At 33.7% G+C, this 20,191-nt stretch overlaps 3 protein-coding genes across 5 annotated transcripts; all 3 read left to right on the top strand.

Moving 5' to 3' along the window:
• Positions 1-1,361: 1,361 nt before the first annotated feature.
• LOC101205886 (E3 ubiquitin-protein ligase UPL7) lies at positions 1,362-12,269 on the top strand. 2 transcript variants are annotated; one of them, XM_031882877.1, is made up of 16 exons: positions 1,364-1,577; positions 1,663-1,778; positions 1,947-2,069; positions 2,314-2,554; positions 3,267-3,859; positions 4,353-5,351; positions 5,434-5,768; positions 7,085-7,363; positions 7,452-7,704; positions 8,150-8,320; positions 8,623-8,715; positions 9,610-9,717; positions 10,656-10,772; positions 11,045-11,134; positions 11,318-11,416; positions 11,972-12,269. In XM_031882877.1, exons 2-15 carry the CDS (start codon positions 1,755-1,757, stop codon positions 11,399-11,401), a joined length of 3,510 nt encoding a protein of 1,169 aa, XP_031738737.1. In that variant the 5' UTR covers positions 1,364-1,577; positions 1,663-1,754; the 3' UTR covers positions 11,402-11,416; positions 11,972-12,269. The 2 variants fall into 2 exon arrangements, 1 of the variants encoding a protein (XP_031738737.1); XR_969082.2 differs by lacking the exons at positions 11,045-11,134; positions 11,318-11,416; positions 11,972-12,269 and having other exon boundaries at positions 1,362-1,778; positions 9,620-9,717; positions 10,656-10,765.
• On the top strand, positions 12,240-15,304 carry LOC101221522 (interaptin). The gene is made up of 3 exons (XM_004137952.3): positions 12,240-12,373; positions 13,177-14,294; positions 14,758-15,304. Exons 2-3 carry the CDS (start codon positions 13,560-13,562, stop codon positions 15,034-15,036), a joined length of 1,014 nt encoding a protein of 337 aa, XP_004138000.1. The 5' UTR covers positions 12,240-12,373; positions 13,177-13,559; the 3' UTR covers positions 15,037-15,304.
• A 350-nt stretch (positions 15,305-15,654) lies between these two features.
• On the top strand, positions 15,655-20,087 carry LOC101205652 (peptidyl-prolyl cis-trans isomerase FKBP16-4, chloroplastic). Of its 2 annotated transcripts, XM_004137812.3 has the most exons (10): positions 15,657-15,867; positions 15,954-16,085; positions 17,284-17,339; positions 17,468-17,523; positions 17,822-17,879; positions 18,903-18,977; positions 19,117-19,206; positions 19,420-19,497; positions 19,696-19,736; positions 19,823-20,087. In XM_004137812.3, exons 1-10 carry the CDS (start codon positions 15,786-15,788, stop codon positions 19,848-19,850), a joined length of 696 nt encoding a protein of 231 aa, XP_004137860.1. In that variant the 5' UTR covers positions 15,657-15,785; the 3' UTR covers positions 19,851-20,087. The 2 variants fall into 2 exon arrangements, with proteins under 2 accessions (XP_031738738.1, XP_004137860.1); XM_031882878.1 differs by lacking the exons at positions 17,468-17,523; positions 17,822-17,879 and having other exon boundaries at positions 15,655-15,867.
• Positions 20,088-20,191: the final 104 nt, after the last annotated feature.

Here is a 20,191-nt window from a genome sequence, read left to right as displayed (position 1 = left end):
CCATTCTAATTGTTTGATTATTGTAATAGGTGGATTGTGATATAAGACTACCTTTTTATTCATACTACTTTAGTATGAGTTCAAAGTTTATATGTTTAGACATTCTACACTTTCTTTAATTTGGATTTGGGTAAAAACACATGCATTATGTGCATATATATAATTTGAAAAGTACGAGAGTTGAGTATATTAATTGAATACGAATACATAAAATATATATCTAAGGTGTAAAAACTTTTAGTATGAACTCGGTGGTATGTGTTTTTCGATTTAATTTACGTATTTATAGAACTCATATGATTATGTGATTTAGATTTACATTTTTTATTTAATTGTATTATTAGTCATTTAAATAACATATCTTGTATATAAAAATAAAAATTTACTTTCAACCAATCTATAAAAACGTATCGAATTTTAAGTTATTATTCGTACATTTTGTAAGTTGCATCAAGATTGTTTAACGTATACACATATATTCATATATTACTAATTAACAAAACTTCGTATATTTGGATGTACATTACAATTTTATAATTACCACAAAAACTTGCATTTGAGGAAAACATCTCAAACCTAATGATTTGTTAGATACTTGTTGGAAGGGGTTTTCAAAATTATCCCTTCACACTGCATCGTTTACATTGTTATCGATCATACTCATGCATACAGTCCATAAATATATTGATAAATAAATGTTGTTCTCTTGCTAACATAGGAATTGAAATTTTATGGACGACAATAATATTAGCATAATTGACATGAAAGGATGTTTAATAATTTTGTTTTTATCTATCTTTAACTCTATCTTATTATTCACATCTATCTATACTCACCAAAACTAGTATATAACAGATTAAGGTTTTTTTTTTAGTTTTATACCTTGTTATAGATTTAGCCAATCTAATTAAGAAAAGTGAATTATATCTTATGGAGACTTATATTATCCTACAAATTCATAAACACATTCATCCTCAATATAACTTCATTACCAATATTGATATGTCCATAAAACTAATAAATACGAAAACATTCCATCAAACCAATCTTCATATGTCTACACATTTAAGGTTGAAACGGTCATTAAACTAATTTAGGTTATTCATTAAATAGATTGTCTAATTACAAAAAATGAGAAGTAAATACAATCTAAATCATATGCCTAACACAACCAATACATAAAAACAAAACCATTAGGACTAAATGAAAATAGTAAACATGGGAATAAATTGATGAGATAAGATCGTAACGTTAATTGAGTTAATTCGGGAAAGAAAAAACCCCGAATCAGATTGACCCAAGATCGCCACGTCATTCCAATACGCAACTAAACTTGATAACCTATGCTTTTTCATCTCTTTCCTTTCTCATTTTTGTTCTTTTCTGGATAAAGCACAAAATTCTCTCTAACTATTGGACAACCGGCGTCGGAGATATCGTCGGTGCGTATCGATTTCGGTCAGCAAACTGGCGAATGCCGCATGCGCATAAACTTGAAGAGATCACACATCGAGGAAACAAGCTCGAGCTGGAATTTTACCCCTCTGCATCAGATCAGAAGTTTTTATAGCAAACCAGTAATTTAGAAGTAGTCTCGTTATTTGTTGATCAATCGCGTTATGATATTTGAAAACACCAATTGAGGTTGCTGGTTGCGATCAGATTTGGTAAGCGGCGACAATCAGCTCAGTAGCTCGTCGTTGACGAGAAGCGAATGTGGATTTTAGCTCTGCTTCTACATTTGTCACACGTCCATGGACAAAGCTTCCAAAAATCAGGTTATCTCTCTTTCTCACCCTCCCTCTCTTCGATTGAATTTTAAATCCGCTACCAGAATGCTTTCAAATTCATTCATTCCATGGATTTATTCGTTTGCTATAGTATTTATTGTTTAAGAGTAACAAATTACTTCCAAGCTCTTTATGTTCCTGAAGAGATATTCTCAGGTATCATTGAGGGGAGCGAGTGCAAAAGAAATTACGAGGGATGCTCTTGTTCAGAAGGTTATCCAGGAGAGAGAGCTACGTCAATATGCAAGAAAAGCGGCAGCTGCCGCTCTCTTTATTCAGGTATATCACCTTTACTTCTAGCTATTTATTAGTGCCATTCGTAGTTTATCTTGCATGTTCTACTGCTACTGATTAATTAAAGATGTAGATGCTATGGAGAATTGTTTGTGGATTTGATAATTGTGCATATATTTCTCTGACATTGTATTATGATGTCCACTCTTCAAAGCTACGCAGTTTCTCCTGGAAACAAAGGCAAGTTCTCAAAACTTAAAATGACAATCTCGTTTCTTAATTGATGCAGAGAGTTTGGAGGCGCTTCAGAGTGACTAAGATTGCTGCTTTGCAGCTTCAAGAAGAATGGGAGGATTTGTTGAATAATCATTCTGGTGCACAGGGCGGCACATTCATTTCCTGTAATATTTTGAGACCATTTCTCTTCTTTATCTCGTCTTTTCTGAAACGACCGCAAAATATCAAGACCAAAGATATAGATTGTATGAAGAATTGCTTTAAAATCTTGTTAGAAAGCATCAATTCTACTGGTACGCAATTCTGTTCACCATATATGTTTTCTTTAACTAGCGCTTCCCTTTAGACTTTTAATACGATTGTTTGTTTTTCCCATCACTTTTTAATATACAATCGATAAATCTAGTTATGTCAAAAACAGCAGAATATGTTGAGTTATTTCGTAAATTTGTTGAGTCACTAACTGATATTGCACAGTGGGTTTGTTCGGTGTCTATCTTCCAGATACATACTAGCTTTAAAGTGGAAACGTGTAGTGAGTGTGCTAATTCCATCCTACCGTGCTTACATAAATATAGTTTAAAATATTTATTTTCAAATCATGGTTGTTTAACTTGGTTTGCTAGTTTGTTGAACATGGAATTAGGTAAACTGGAAAACACCATCTCCATTCCTAGGGCACATTTGTTGCAAGCGTACATGGCTTTGAAGGAAGACTTTATTTACACTTGTGCTAAACACAATCGAAATGGAAGCCTTATACTCTGATACTATTTACCCTCACGATATGCATTATCCAATCTGATTTTAGGAATCTTGTGTGGGGGTAAATTGAAAAAAGTGTGAGAGAAAGAGAGAATCTCTTTGTACAGAAACTTTTCTTCATAAAATCTCCATTATCTGGACTCATTTTTACTGTCATTTACTTTGCATTCTTCTTCCCCCCCACCCCAAATTTATACATCTATTTTTAGACTTGACATGGCAATCAATTTTCTTGTCAAGAATCAAAGAACAACTTCTGCTCCTTGGCCACTGGTACATCTGAAGAAAGAAGAATGTGGACTTACCAATCAAGGAAGCTTATTTCTGTATGCTTATTTATTCTTGTGCATTTTGACAAATTGCAAGTGAAGGAGCAAGAAATTATTGTTACGACCTCTTTGGCCATGCGCCTTGTAGTTGTCTTAACCGATCATCATGTGTGGAAGAATGCTAATGAAAGTAGTCAGGCTGTTGCTGATGCAGCATTGGAGGATTTAATTCATTATCTGGGAACTTCTGAAAGTGGTCTTTACGTTTCAGTCAGGGAATACATGTATAAATGGAGTGTCCTCCAGTCCACACAAAACAACAGTACCATCAAGACAAATGATTTATTAGTTATTACTGTGAGTGCTATAACTTTAGCATTACGACCATTTCATTTAATGATTTCTGATACGATTGGTACTACTCCGTGGGAAGGGCATCATGTTGCTGAACAGTTTTGCCTGTTTCTACTTACAATTCCTGGGTTTATTCAAAATCTGCCACAACTTCTTGTGCCAGCTGTAAAGCATCGATCTATCTTGTTTCCATGCTTCTCGACTCTATTGGTAAGGGCCACTGAGGTTGAAAAATGGTTATGGTATTCATTTAAGTTTATTTGCACACAAAGTCACAAGCTGAATAGCTCACTTGCTGCCTGCTGATAAGATCCAACGGTTCTTCTGTATAATGGATCTGTTGGTTATTTAATTACTTTACTTGCTAAACTTTAGGATTTAGGAAAAGGGTTAATCCTTTCTGAATTCATGGTAAATTTAGATGTGTTCATTCTCTTGATTTTGCAAAATTACTGCAAGAGGATCAAGTACCTATCAAAAAATTTAAATAGATCGTGAACAAAAAAAAAAAAAAAAAGAAAAGAAAAGAAAAAAGAAAAGACCCAAGTTAGTGCTCAATTTTAGTATAGAAGCAAAGTAGTTTTATTATTATTTTCATAATGTTCTATTGACAAATTTACCATTATTAAATTTTAATATCAAAGACATTTACATTTACTGCATCTCTATCTAGCACTGATTAAATTTTGGCAGTTGATGGCAGGCCAAGAAAGAGACAATTTTGCTGGGAATGTCTAATTTAAGTCAATTATCAGTTGAATGTGGCTCTAAGGTTGTTCCGGCAGTCGGGTGGGCTCTTGCTAACATTATATGTTTGGTAGCAGGGAGTGAAACTAAGGCAAGGGATTCTGGTTGGTTCAGTCAGAGTTTAGACTATGTGTTGTATGTTCGTGTGGTTTTCACTTTGGCAGAAAACTTTTTGGATTTGAGTGGGGATTTAGGATGTGGTAAAAAGGAGAACCCAGATATCCTGAGCGTCAATGTAACTTCTTATGAACCCTCTAATGCAGCTGTTCCCAAGAATGAAACGACATCTATGTCCTTGAGCACATCTTTCATTGATATGCTTAGGCCTGTTTGTGACCAGAGGCATCTCACAGATCTTTTGAAAATAGTAAATACAGATGTTTATTCTGATGTTAGCATCGATCAATCAAATAATATGGAATGTATGAAAAGCTTGAAACTGCTTGATATATCATACTTCTACATGTACATGCTCAGAATATTTTCATTATTGAATCCAGTGGTTGGATCCTTACCCATTCTTAATATGTTATCTTTTACTCCTGGATTTCTTGTTGATCTGTGGGGAGTGTTAGAAAGTTCCCTTTTCCCCAGTGATGTTGATGAACCTGAAGATCACTTTCCTGGCTCAAGTAAAATATTAAATAAAGGAAAAAATGAAGGTTCTGGCAAAAAGCAAAATCAAGTCAGTAAGGATGGAAGTAGTAGGTGGGTAACTGTCTTCAATAAGTTCACGAGCAAGTCATCACCAGGTAGTGATCATATGGACACAATTGAAGTACAATCTAGTTCAAGACAGGGGGATGACGACTCGTGCGATTTATGGGACATAAAATCTTTAAGTTGTGGTCCACAAGGTATTTCAAAAGATTTGTCATGTCTGCTCTATCTTTTCAGTGCCACTTATGCTCATCTGCTGTTAGTTCTAGATGACATAGAGTTCTATGAAAAACAGGCAAGATATTTTGTCTTTACCCTCCATTGTAGAAATTTTCAAAGTGTGATGCTTTATTTGTGAACTTAATTATGTGAACTAGGTTCCATTCAGGCTGGAGCAGCAAAGGAAACTTGCATCAATGCTTAACACGCTTGTGTATAATGGTTTATCCCACGGTACTGGTCAGCAAAACACATCCCTTATGGAATCTGCAATCAGGTGCCTGCATTTGATGTATGAGAGGGATTGCAGACATCAGTTTTGTCCTCCTAGGCTATGGCTTTCACCTGCTAGAACAAGTAGACCACCTGTTGCAGTTGCTGCAAGAACTCACGAAGCTTTATCAGGCAACTTAGGGGCAGATGATACCTCAACAGTTCCAAGTGTAGGATCAATTATTACTACCACACCGCATGTGTTCCCATTTGAGGAAAGGTGAGACTCAAATGCTAACTAGAAGGATTATCTTCTTTTTCCTATGCATATGTTGACTTGAAAGAATACATATAAATGAGCATGGACAGCGGGATTGGACATATGCATATCAGACAGATGCATATACTGCGGTGAAATAGACTGGTCGTTGAAATTGGTTTTATCTCCACATAATAGCAATTGACTGTTACAACCATCATCTTTAACACCGAGTTATATTTTCCTAAGGTGGTAACACAGATTTTTCTCTACTGGATTTCTTGAGCTACTTCTCATAGGGCTTTCTTCCTTTTGTTTTCACTACTTATATTTTTTATATTATTTTTATTCCTCCTTTTCTTTGCTTTTACATCTTTCATATTTAGATATTTTTTGCTTGATTAGACTTTCATGGAAGATGATTCACGTTTTCGTCATCTTTTTCTTTTTCATTGATAAGAAACTTCATCTTCATAATCAACAACCCTTCATTCACACCTCACACCTGCAAGTTGCCCAAGCTTCTATTTTCTTATTTTCCCATGAAAAAGATCAAAAATTTTAAATTTATTCCAAGAAATTTGAATCTTTCTTTTCGACAATATGATGGGTGTGGACACGAACCTATGACCTCGAGGTTGATAGTACATGCTCTATGCCAATTGAGCTATTCTCATGAGTCATGTTAGCAAATGTGAAACCAACTTAATGTTATTTGCTAAGTAAAAATTATATAGTTGATGGTAAAATTTCCACTCGTCAGTTACATTTTACTTGTAGTTTAGTGTTATTTTTTGTTCCATTAGTATTTTCTTCTAAATTATTAGTTATTTTTCCTCTTTTTCTTCACTTAAATCTTGTCTTGAAAACTTACTTTTTCCCTTCATCCAAATCCACTGTACCATAGAAACAAAGGAGGTAGGGAGGAGAGATTAGAAGAAAGAAGGATAGAAAAATTATCATTATTAATATTATTTAATTTTTTGAATTCCAAATGGCAAGGCAATGTTAAAATAATGAACCATATGGAAAAACTAACGCCGAGGACTTTTTAAATTATTTGTCCAAACATTAAACCTTTTAAACCTATCTTTGAAAATTTAGGGGCTATAAAGGTACGTTTTGGAAATTTGTGTACCAAAAAACTTTTCATAAAAACTTGTATACCGAAAGGTAATTTTCCAAAGCTTTCTTCCTGTCTTCGACTAAAACATGATGTGCTTTTGCAGCTGATGCTGTAACTTCTCAGCACCTATAATTTCATTTATAGTAGAGGTTTTAAATTTTGTTTTGCCATATTGAAGGCTTTTCATGCCCTTTCTTTTTATTTCTGGCAGAGTTGAAATGTTCAGAGAGTTTGTCAAGATGGACAAAGTCTCCCGAAAAATGGCAGGTGAAGTTGGTGGACCTGGTTCACGATCATTTGAAATCGTAGTTCGTCGTAGCCATGTTGTTGAAGATGGATTCAGACAGTTAAATTCTCTTGGGTCAAAGCTGAAATCAGCTATCCATGTTTCATTTGTTAGTGAATGTGGCCTTCCTGAGGCTGGCCAAGACTGTGGTGGATTATCCAAAGAGTTTCTGACTGATATAGCCAAAGCAGCATTTTCCCCCGAGTAATTTACACAAACTACAAAAAATCATTGTGGTCTTTCTTTCTCGGTCTCCAATGATTTAAGTAATTTTGTTTACCATTTCTTTTAGATATGGACTGTTCTCTCAAACCTCTACTCCAGACAGGCATCTTATCCCAAATGCAGCTGCACGATATCTCGACAATGGTATCCAGATGATCGAGTTTCTTGGTAGAGTTGTTGGGAAGGCTCTCTATGAAGGAATATTGCTTGACTATTCATTTTCGCATGTTTTTGTCCATAAGCTATTAGGGCGGTATAGCTTCCTTGATGAGCTATCAACCCTTGATCCTGAGCTCTACAGGAATCTCATGTGTGTCAAGGTAAATTCTACATACTGACAAGGACTAGTCAATGTGATGTGCCCTGAGGAGTATTTATCAATATTACATGTTTTTTTTATCCTCTTGTATATTTTATCACTATATTATGTCTTCTAAAGTTAAATGTTTGAATATTTTTTACATGATTAGAATGGAAAGATACATGAACTCATGAAGGGATATGCTTTTGCAAAGATATAATACTAGTTTGTGTTAATAAACAATAGAATACATGAGTAACTTGGTTAGATAGATGTTGAAGAAGAGTAGTCAAACTTGGTATGTTTGACCTATGTTGGCGTTATTGTGCAAATTTATGAGTTGATTATCTAGTACTTCATATGAGTTAAGACTTAATGCTAAGCAATTAACATGTTTGAAGTTGCATATTTATCTTTGTGATAATTATTTTAAATTATTTTATTGTTATAACTTGTTTTGGCAGTCTTACGAGGATGACGTCAAAGAACTCTCGTTGGATTTCACTGTAACTGAAGAATCATTTGGCAAACGACATGTTATTGAGCTTAAACATGGTGGCAAGGATATTTCTGTTACAAATGAGAATAAGATGCAGTATGTTCATGCTATTGCTGATTATAAACTTAATCGACAGGTCACTAATTGTCTATCATTCACTCTTTCTTTTTCTTTGGTGGTAATTCATATCTGATAGTACTGTTGCTTATGAAAGAAGTGACACTGACCTGTTTTATATGGAAATGTGGCTGAGAGAACTGAACCTCGCTTATGTTCGAGTTTAAGTGAATCTTTTCCATGGTTTGAATTCCATAGGAAATATAAATTATTCACTCAACTCAAAAAAGAGTTGAGCAGTGATTTCTCTTTTCAGCTTTGCAGAGATAACTGTTTTGATTCAAATTTATGTTCACGACTTCATTCTCTGTTAAATTGCAGATATTGCCTTTCTCAAATGCGTTTTATAGGGGTTTAACTGATCTTATATCACCATCTTGGTTGAAGTTATTTAATGCAAGTGAATTCAATCAGGTATATATAATGCCCTTGTTTACGGATGTGCATTATTTACTCTTTTGATTACAGATTTGGCTTCCTTATTGCTAGTTAAACCATAGCCATTCATGTGATTCCTTAACCTAAGCTAATACTAATTCTTTGAAAATCACGATGGGGACATGTAAATGAGGGGGCCTCCATATCTCAACTCAAGCTGATAAAGGATGATCTGAAAAACCTTTTAAGGATGATGTAATGATCACTTTAAGAAGTCTTGGGAGTCCTTAGTCTTCAGTATGACATAGGAAATTTCTATTTAGGAAAACCTTAGAGAATCATCAAGGGCACCTTCTTTATGATGTATCAAGGTTCGATTTTAACGACAATGAGAAATGCCTAAAGGAAAGACATTTACTTGGTTCATATTACAATGGAGCCTTCTCCTTGAGTGGAACACAGAAAATTTGTTGCAAAAGTTTTGGTATAAACGTTGAAAACACTTTCCCCCATGTTTATATCTCTTAACTAATCAGTAATCGACAAATCCTTTATGGTTTCTTCATTGCAAATGAAGTGGTACACCAGTGGCTAACGACACAGAAGCATGGATGAGTTCTTAGGTCACAAAAATGTACTTGTTTTGGTTAGTTGACAATTCTTAGAAGTGGTAAGAGAGAAAGAAAAGGCTAGTATAAGTGGTAAGGAATGGATTAGATCAAGGCCTACATCTTGGTATATTTTAGGGGTTTTTCCTTCCTCCAACAAATAATTTTAAGTTTTTTTTTTTTGTAATTGGAAGCTCCTTAAAATTTTCATTATGTATAGGTGTTGCGTATGTGTGTGTTTTCTTTTAATTTCTTCAAAAAAATTTATATTTTATATTATTGTTATTTCTACTATTATTTTGATATCAATGCCATTCTCTAGTTGCTTTCAGGAGGAAACCATGATATCGACGTCAATGATTTGAGGAATAATACACGATATACAGGTGGTTACACAGAGGGCAGCCGAACAATTAGTATTTTTTGGGAGGTACGAACTTGCAGCAGAATGATTAACCAAATGCTTCGTTATCATTCACATATCTAAATTTTCAGTTTGCTTTCTACTGATTTAATTCCTTTTTTAAAATCTTAAAATAAGGTAAGTTTTGATATATTTCCTTATGCTTATGTGGCATTATTCTGCTTTTGGTTGGTGAATGTGACTTATCTTAGAATTAAAAAAATGTATACTTGGCCATATCTGATACTTATTAATGTTTCTTCTCTCTCTCTGTTTATACCCCTTTCCCGTTTTTAATATTAAAATATTTCACCACAAAAGCCTCACTGAATACGGAAGGAGATTGGTTTTTGCCTGTATCTCCGCTTCTCCATTAGTCCATTCTAGATCATTTTTATTTATTGCCTTGAATTTATCATCATTGTCAAAAACTTTTAAATCTAGGTATTATGTTGTAACCGAATGAATGCAGGAATTTTTTGGAAGGAAAAAAATGTCTTATTCCTTGCAATGAAGGAAATGGTTTTAATCCGTTTATAGTGTACAACTGTACATGCAGTCCAATCTTTCTGTGGCTTTCAAACTTGCAGATAAAATGCATGCATATGTTTTTGCATGGTCTTATACAATTGGATATTTCTACGATTTGATGATAGAATAATGTTGAAAAATCAATCTTCATTATACCCTTGAGATACTATTTAACTGCTTGCTGATACTTAAGTATATGAACGAAGGTAACTATTCAACGCTTCAAAATTGCAATTGCATCACTGGTTACTTAAATTTGACGCTTTTTTTTTACTTTTTAACTTCATTTTATTGTGCATATCATTTGAGTCGTATGGCACTTTCTGTTGCAATTTCCAAGTCCCTTTCTCCCCTTGTGCTGCTGCTTTCCTGTATGCCTTTTATTTTGTTTTTGTTAATTTTTCTGGGGATGAGGAATGGGGAAAATTGTACAGGTTATTAAAGGATTTGAACCAAAAGATCGATGTTCGCTTCTTAAATTTGTCACCAGTTGTTCTCGAGCTCCATTACTTGGATTCAAATACCTGCAACCAGCTTTTACCATTCATAAGGTGTGCAATTCAATCTTAAGCTTCTGGCAACATTTCTTTAATTCGTACTTTAGAGGACTTCTATGCACCTTTTTGAATCCCATAACCAACGGTCCTTTTGATCAATCAATAAACTGGGAAGGACAGTTGAACATAGCTGTGTGACATCTAGCTCATATTAAATGAGATGGTTGGATTTTCATAGCAAAAAAGAAGGAAAAGAAGTCCTGTTTGGAAGGTATACAAAGCGTTATTTATTGTAAGATCTGAGATGGGAATTTAACCTCATGTAGGTTTCGTGTGACGTACCTATTTGGGCTTCAATAGGAGGACAGGATGTTGAGCGGCTTCCAACTGCTTCCACTTGCTACAATACTCTCAAGGTATGTAGAAACGGAGAGAATCCACTGGAATCAAACTTTTAATTGCAAAAATTTGTATTTCTTACATTAAAATGGACCTCGTTACCGATTATATGATCAATAATTATGCAAATGTTGATTAGCCATTGCTAATATACTAAATTCATCTGTTTTCTAATTATTAACTATCTGCACCCTTTGTAGCTTCCGACGTATAAACGTTCAAGTACTTTGAGATCAAAACTTCTCTACGCGATCAATTCCAACTCAGGATTTGAACTCTCTTAATGTACCTGATACCAGGTATGTAGCGTCCAACTTCTTTAATTGAAAATTGAGTCTTGTTTGCACTTTAAACTGCTCAGTGATTCTTACACCATCTTGAAAACTCGGCTTTCCATTACCGCATTTGTATTTTGTACATAGTAAAAAATTTTGGTACTGCCATACTACACTCCCATACAACAACATTTATGCTGAAGAATAATGCTAAGTTCTTAAAATAAATCAATTTATCAATTAAGTCTGGTACGTTCAAGAATGTGACTAGCGTAGTTATTATTCTTATTGTTTTTTGGGTACCCATTTGTTCTCTAAGTTTAAAGACTAGTCTTTGTCTGGTCCCAATGTTTCAAATGGTTACACTCATTACCAAATGGAAATAACATTCACAATTAGGAGTCAAAGTGCAGCATTTTGAAATATAAGAACCAAATGAAAACAAAATGGTGATATAAGAAGATATGTTAAAATGTAAGGACTACAGAAACTAGGTTTACAATGCATATGCATATCGATATCCTATCAATATTGTCATAATTACGTCCAATAATTTTGGTCCTCTTTTTGTGGTGACAGAAAATCTGACTTGGAGCAACATAACTCATCAATTATGCATTATTTGTCTTCCTCACCTCACTTTGGGCAGGGTGACAACTGATTTGGTCCAAACCTACATCTAATTATTTATTAGTTCATTACACGATGTGAGTGATAATTGTTCTTGTTTCCAAATCTGTGGCACATCTAAGGCCGCTATTCTTTTGATCTCATCTATCTTATCTATCTTTGGCTACGCCACAGTTTTAGCCTGTTGGAAGGAAACGTCTGGAAAAAAAAGAAAAAAAAAAGAAAAAAGATCATAATTTCTATGGAACTGTCAGTCCCTATAAATAATTTGACTTGTTTTTGTTTTTCTCGAGCCATTCTTGACAGCTTTTGTAGGAGCATAAGATCAGGTTCATCCATCACAATCTTCAGGTGATAATCTTTTTTATTACCATCCTGTCAGCATAGTTTAATTAGTTAACAAATATATCCCCTTGTTTTATGTGTTGTAAAGGCATAACCCCTCTGCTAATTGGTTATTACATATTTCCGATTTTTTAGTTTCAACACGATTTTTGTTTGGGTAGCACCAGTGGTGGGTTTTGAAATTTCAATTCAGTGGGAATGAAGAAATGTTTTTAATTGTTCGAGTAATGTTAATGTTAGCAAACTTGATCTTTGGCTAAAAAAGGGTCACTTTGCATGCGTTTGTAGTCATAATTATGTTGGAGAATAGATAGTTTGTTATTAGGAGATATGGATAAAGAATGAGGACTTTGTTTTTTTCTAGTACAACAAATATATCATGAAAGGTAATAGATTCCTTGATCTATGAGCACAATATATTCGTCCATCAAGCCAAGCAACTGATGTAGAAAAGCCAAGCAGTTACCTTAAAAGGAAGAATTTCGTTTATAATAATAAATAATATTTGTTAAAGTCGAGGAAGTAATATCTACTTATTTTTTTTAGTTCAAAAATTTTCCATGAAAAATTGGTTGGTTTTATGTCGTTTTAAAGAGAATAAAAAGTTCAAAATAAAGGGTGTTTAGTATGTCTTTTGAAAGTAGTGTTTTAGGGCAAAAATGTTTCTACATAATCATTTATAAAGAGAAATCACTTTTAAATAATATTTTCTCTACAATTTTAAACAAATACAATACCCTTAAAGGAAAAACTTTTTTTCAATCTTAATCTTTTAGCAATATTTAATCATATAACCTTTTTTTGAAAAGGTATCTCTACTCGTAGAATCTACAAACGTTGGCGATCAAAACAATTGCCTTGAAGGTTATGCTAAGTTTGAATTATAAGAATAGAATAACAGGAAGCTTCTTTAATCCACAGAAACCAATATTAATTCAGCTCAAAGAAATCCCCCGAGCCTTGAAATGAAAGTTTCTAAGCCATGGAATTGTTAAAAAGCAAAGGACAATCTGATTTAACAAAAGAACTTTCTACATCATTTTGATCAAGAGAGGTTCAAAGCAATCTTTTCTCTTCTCTCATTTTGAAACAACAATTCATCAGAGACGAGGTGCGTTCTACGAGCCAAGAAATTAAACATCTACGAAAGCTCAATTGGACATTGAAGACGACCAAGCAAATTGATTATCCTATGGCAAATACATCCTCGAAGACCGGTAATTTTGAGCCAATGTTTTTTAAAGTTGGCATTCCCTTAGCTATATCTGCAGCAGGTGGTATATGTGGTATAATGATGGCAAAAGGTTCCTTTCCATCTTCCTTAAATTTCTTCAAACCCAAATCAAAGCTCATGGAAAATGAGAACTTTCAGCCATCTTCAATCACTTCAGAGGAAGAAAAAACTTCACAACCCAATGCTGAAGAAGTGATTCTAAGCTTAAAAACCAGAGTTGAAGATCTTGAAAGTAAAGAATTGGATATAGAGAGGCAATTCATTTGGTACCAAAATCTAAAAGAAAGAGAAGCTTTATTAGTGGAGCTTAGAAACACTTTGGTCTTGGATATGGCTCATATAAACTTCTTGGAAAGGGAAATTTTGTTAATGGGAGAAGAAAACAGGAGGTTTGAGAATTTGGTGACAGAATATTTGGGAGTCTCAGAGCAACTTGAAGGTCAAAAAACAGAAAATAAGTTACTTGAGAGAGAAGTAAGGAAACTTAAGAAGAGATTGAAGGAACAATCAAAGATGATTAGAGAGAAGAATTTGAAGATTGAAGATAGTAAATCACAACTTTGGAGAAATAATGAAGAAATGGAAACAAAGAAAAAGATGATTGAGAGATTGGGGAATGAAGTAAAAGAGCTGAAAATACAAATGGATCATCAATTGGAAGAGGAGAATAACCAAAATTTGTGCACAATAAAGGTTTCATCTTTTTAGCCTTTTTGCACTCAATTTTCATCTACTTTATGAGTTTCTATTAAGAGAAATCACAGGGAATCAAAACCAATTTCTAAAATTTATGATTTTTTCTATTAGGAAACAGATTTGCTATTTTAAAAATATTAATTTATAGTAAGTTGAAACTCTATACTTTCTGTTTTTGTTCATTTTGAAGCATCAATTCATTTTTTGCACTCAATTTGAAACACTAGTTCTTGTATTTTAAAAAATGACCACTTTTTAAAAGTATATGAATCAATCAACATTTCAAAAAACTAAAATGAATCAAGGTGGAAAGTATAAAAACAAACCTCCATTTTATATAGTTTAGTATTTCATGAATATAAATATTTTCACTTCTAACCAAGGTAGAACTTTGAAACGCTAGTTCGTCGATTTGTTAAGAGGGTATTTGGCTAACTCATGAGGTTTCTTGTTCTTGCAGAATGGAACAGAAAAAGCAGTAACAATGGAGGATTTGAACAAGCTTTCAAATGAATTCAATCAATTGAAGGATGAATTTGAGGTGTTTAGAAAGCAAGAACAAGAACAAGAACAAGAAGGCCAGAAAGAAAATCCGAAGAAAGAAGAAAGAGATAACAAAGCTTTGAATCAAAACGAATCATCATCTGATGAAACTAATTACACAAGGCCAAAGCTTCTTCGAAGGATGGGTTGTGTTAGGGGAAACGAAAAGATGAAAAGGAAAACAAGACCAGAATAAGAGGAATTTACTTTATTTTTTCCTGTTCTGCTGCTAATTTATATTTGGGCAAAAATGCAACTTTAATCCATTCTCTGTGAATTTCTTTCAAAATTATGACATTCTGTTTAAGCCATTGTTCATATATAACAAGATTGGTTTATCCACAATCTTTGTATTAGTCTATTTTTGTTTTTTGGATGAAGAAACACTTTCACTGCAATTGTGAATGGAAATTGGAAAATACAAATGCTATAAACTTATAATAATGCAAATATTTACCTTCTAATTATTGGTGTATATATATAAAAGTAGTGGTTAAAAATATCACTGCATTATTATTAATTTTCATGGTATTTGCCATCTTTTCTAAAATGTTATTCATATTGACATCGACATTTTTATTGAATTTTTTTTGTAAGAATGATCTAATCAAGTTGTGGACTACATGCTGAAATCTCTAGAAAAAACATGTTTTTCGTGTAAAATACAATGGAAAAGTGATTATTTTAAAGAAAGATTTGGCAAATGATAATGAAAACAAGACACCAATCATATGGAAACAAATCAATGGGGTTGATAGAGCAAACGAATTATGATCATCAATGTGGGTAATGTTTAAATGTGATAGAATAATATCAAATGGGCTATCTGAAATTGTGGATGAGATTGTGGATATCATCTTCCCTTTCTCTAAAGTTTCAGAGAAAAAAAGGTTTTATGAACTAATTTCCCTGAATCCAACTTCATAACAGTCACTAATCGATTCAATGGAGCTTTCTCTTCTTCTTCCTTCCTACAAACAAAACCCCACTATTTTCCACAAGCCCCTCAACCCCTCCGCCATTATCGGTCTCTCTTTCACTTTCTGTCTCTCTTTTCTCAGTTTTCTTTTTGTGGGTTTCTTTCAGAATGAGTTAATCTCTTTGAATTTTCAGGGAAGAGGCGGCCATCTCTTTTCCCTTGTCGATGCTCCTTGTCGTCTTCACAAGAAGAATCTTCAGAACAAGCTAAAGAATCGCTGGGGTGTGAGGGAAGAAGGGCATTGATTGGTTCTCTCCTGTCGACGGGTATGTCTTTTTTATTTTGGAGAAGATCATTTCGGTATTGTTGAATCCATCTCGAACTCGTGGAATGTGATTTGATTCAATAAGGTTACCTTACGGTTGGTTGTTGTTGAAGTTTTGTTGTAATCTGGAGTTAAACCTGACTAATGTCTCCGCATTGTTGAGTATTAAGCTTTAGGTAGATGGGTCTGATAGGGAGACCACAAGAGCAACTCTAAGGGAATATCGTTTGTTCAAGTAACGTATTTGGGTCTGGAGACTGGAATTGGTGTTAAAAGGTGTTTTGCATCGATAGCTTTTTATTATATATAAAATATGTATCATATGTTCGTGAGTATTTTTTCTCAACTATTTTCATGGATGAAACAACTGCATTTTTCAATATCTTTCAATATCTGTGAGTGTTTGGACTAGCTTACTTGTATCGACTAATCTCACAAGTCACAAGACACCTCGTCAACCCTATAACATTTGGATATCAAAGAAATTTGTAGAAAATTAACTTTTAACTAGCTAGCCATAATCGATGGAACTGAACTCATGCTTTCTTAGTCCTTTATTGAGACCGTCTTTCTTTTTTAACATTAGACCAACCCGTGATGACACAACTAGAGTCCGTTTGGATTAGCTGGGGAAGACAAAGTTTTTTTTTTTTTTTATATATATAAATAAAAAGTTATTTTTATTTAAACTCTTTTGATAAAAGGTATAAAATAAACTAACGAAAGTGTTTCAAACGCCATTTTCCAAAACACTTTAAAATTTTCTAAAATGACTTATTTTCAAGATTAAATACTTTGAAAAACTAAACCAAATACACCCTTAATCATCAAGAAAATTGATAGGATATTAAATCATACACAAATGACTCCTATGATCTTGAAGCATTGAATGTCACTCGCTCCAAGTACTTATTGTTTACATTGATATTTACTGTTCACTAGATCAATCCTTGGTAGTTTGTTTTCCATCATTAGTGTCTGATTCAGAGATGGTGTAAAAGAGTTAGCACTTTGACTCTTATGCTTCATTAGTATAGAGAACTACCGTAGTAAACTAGGATCTATTCTTACATTGCCCTATACATGATTGACAAGTAGTTTGTTTAGGGCTCTTTGTTATTGACTTTGTTGTGTCTGTCGTCCCTTTCCATCCTGTGTAAGTTACTAATTTTGTTTTTTGAATCCTCCTTTTGTTTCAGCTACTGGCATATATTTCTGCAATGTAGCCGAGGCTGTTAGCACAAGTAGAAGGGCTGTAAGTATTTTTTTTCCCGTTGATTCACAAGGAATAATTTCACCTTCATTTTGCTCTTTTTTCCATCAAAGAAAAGATGAATTTTTCTTTTAGTTGTAGAAGTGTTTGAAAAGCCTCTACTTTTACAGTTAAGAGCATCAAAAATACCTGAAAGTGAGTTTACAACTCTCCCGAATGGTCTGAAGTAAGTTCCTTCCACTGCCATCATTATAAAGTTTGTGCTTCTTTTGTATGTTACTACTCTTCCTCATCTCTTTGGAGTTCTTTATTGTCTCGTACGATGCATCTTCATCGTTGATGATGACTATCGACACAATTCTGTTTTTTCATGTCTTAAAATCTCCTCTTGGAATAACTTTAAGCTAGAGATTATCTTTCTTATAAAATATTCTTAACTCATGCTAATTCCAAGATGGGGTTGGTTGTGGTCTTGTTTTTCTGCAAACATATGCTGAAACTCAGAAAAGAAATGTATCCTTCAGGTACTATGACTTGAAGGTTGGAGGAGGAACTAAGGCTGTGAATGGATCCCGTGTTGCAGTACGGTTGTGAGCTAGCTGTATTTTTATATTCAACTTACAAGATCTTGAACTAATTTTTTTTTTCCAAAAAGAAACAGAATGGCTAAGACATCGAACGTGTGTAACAACCACAAATCTTTGAACACTTGGGAAACTATTATGCACAAAAAATGCACGTATCTTGTCTTTGATTGACACTTCTAAGATGCCACCTCTTAGAAGAATAACTTCCATGTCATTCTCGGACGTTTGTTTATTCCCTACTAAAATCTTAGATAACCAATGAGCCTCTGATGGAATCCTATACTGGTCCTGAGAAAATTACTCTCTGGTTCAATGTGTCCCATCCTCATTTCTTTAGTAAATGTATACTTCTGTTTTTGCTCTCAAGAAAGTTTAGTGTTTATTCTTTTATATATATATATATAAAAGAAAGAAAGAAAAGAAAGCACATAGATTTCGTTGATATTTAAAAGTTACAAACTAGAAACTTCTACAGAAACATATCAACAAAAACCAGACTAAACAATCTACAATATGAAGGATTACAAAAAAAGAAAAAAATCAGAATCACTCCAATAGGAAATAATCTGAGAAAAAGAAAAACCTCCAAAAACTTTGGATAAAGAACTTCAAGAAGCTGCACGAATCTTAGATTAGATAAAAAGTTTCCTCCTAAGTTTGCTAATGCTGATCCATAACACTCTTGTTTTTCCTTCAAAACCATGGCCACAAAAAGGAACGAAAAAGTTGTTCTTGGCCCTGAAATTCTCGAGAAATTTCTATGGGAAAAAGTATGTATGGTAATCAATAGTTTTTCTTATATCTCAAGCTTGGATCTATTCTTCAGCCAGTAAATCGTATCAGTGCACCCTTAAGCTATCACGGTCCATGTTTGTGGGGGTGGACCATGATCCAAACTTTAGTGTGTTCTAAGAAGTTCTACCATAGTCCATGTTTGTGGGGTGGGGTCAGGGGGAGGGACCCTCAAAAACCAACTTAATTCTATGCAAAACTAAAAGTATAATGTGTCATTTTGTAGGTTCACTATGTGGCTAAATGGAGAGGGATCACCTTTATGACAAGTAGACAAGGGCTTGGTGTTGGTGGAGGAACGGTATAATTAACTAAACCAATTTATACTTTTTTAAGTTCAACAGTTGAATAAAAAAATTTCAAATCTTAAGATATTGAAATTTTTTAATGATATATTTTAAAAAAGAAAATTTTAAGTGGATATGCTTGAATTGCTGCAGCCTTACGGATTTGATGTAGGGCAATCAGAACGAGGAACAGTCCTCAAGGGTTTGGATCTAGGTGTTCAAGGCATGAGGGTAGGAGGCCAGGTGAGAAACCATCTGAATATGAGAATTGACTGAAGGCCCGTTCAGATTTACTTTATAAGTGTTTATAAACATCTTTTGCACTTAAAAACACTTATTAAATTAAAACACCTAAAAAGTCAATTGAAACGGACCCTAAATGATCTCTCATTATGCCTATTGTTTGCCAGTTTTTCAGTTTTGCTGAAATACTTCGTCTATTTTTTTTTTTCACAGAGATTGCTTATAGTTCCTCCTGAGTTAGCTTACGGAAGCAAAGGGGTTCAAGAAATTCCTCCAAATGCAACAATAGAGGTAACTTTTCTTTTGGGGCTTTACCATTGTTGTATTTGTTCATAAGTAGCAAGCTTAGACAGAAATGTTTGTGCATTCCTATTACAAGAACTATTTCCTAATGCAAATGAGAAACTGAACAACAAGAATATTTCTTACCTTCTTGTTTTCTGTTCAACTAATTGGATTTGCTGTTGTGATCGTCTTTGGATCTTTTAGTTGGATGTGGAATTGCTATCCATCAAGCAAAGTCCATTTGGGTAAGTAGTGGTTCTTGATATTCTTCAGTATCTTGGTGGATTTTTTTTTCTTCTTTGATTAGTTTTACCTTTTTTCGTGAGTGCAGAACTCCAGTAAAAATTGTTGAAGGTTAAACAAAACTGTTCTGATAGCGCGATATCTCAGTGATGTGGACTGGCAAAGATTGAAACTATGAAATTGGTGCTGAAGGGAAAAGCTTACCTGGTTTGAATTTGAATCTTCTTTATTCAGCAAGATATGTCCATTACCTTTTTATTTAATATTTAATTTTTATTGAAATGTAAATTCATTCTCCCATCTTAATGAATATCACTTGTACTTTATGGAAAGCAACTGAGATTTTTTAGGTAGTGCAGGTTCCATTAGAATATGGGATTACCTAGTTTAATATTATAAGTCGTTTGGTTTTCTTCCTTGTCATGATTTGTTGCTCAATTACATTAAAAAACAAGAA

This window comes from Cucumis sativus, chromosome 3 (assembly GCF_000004075.3).
Source record: "Cucumis sativus cultivar 9930 chromosome 3, Cucumber_9930_V3, whole genome shotgun sequence".
Classification (NCBI taxonomy): Eukaryota; Viridiplantae; Streptophyta; class Magnoliopsida; order Cucurbitales; family Cucurbitaceae; genus Cucumis; species Cucumis sativus.
Note: the sequence above shows the minus strand (reverse complement) of the source record. Positions and strands in the feature narration are given on the sequence as shown.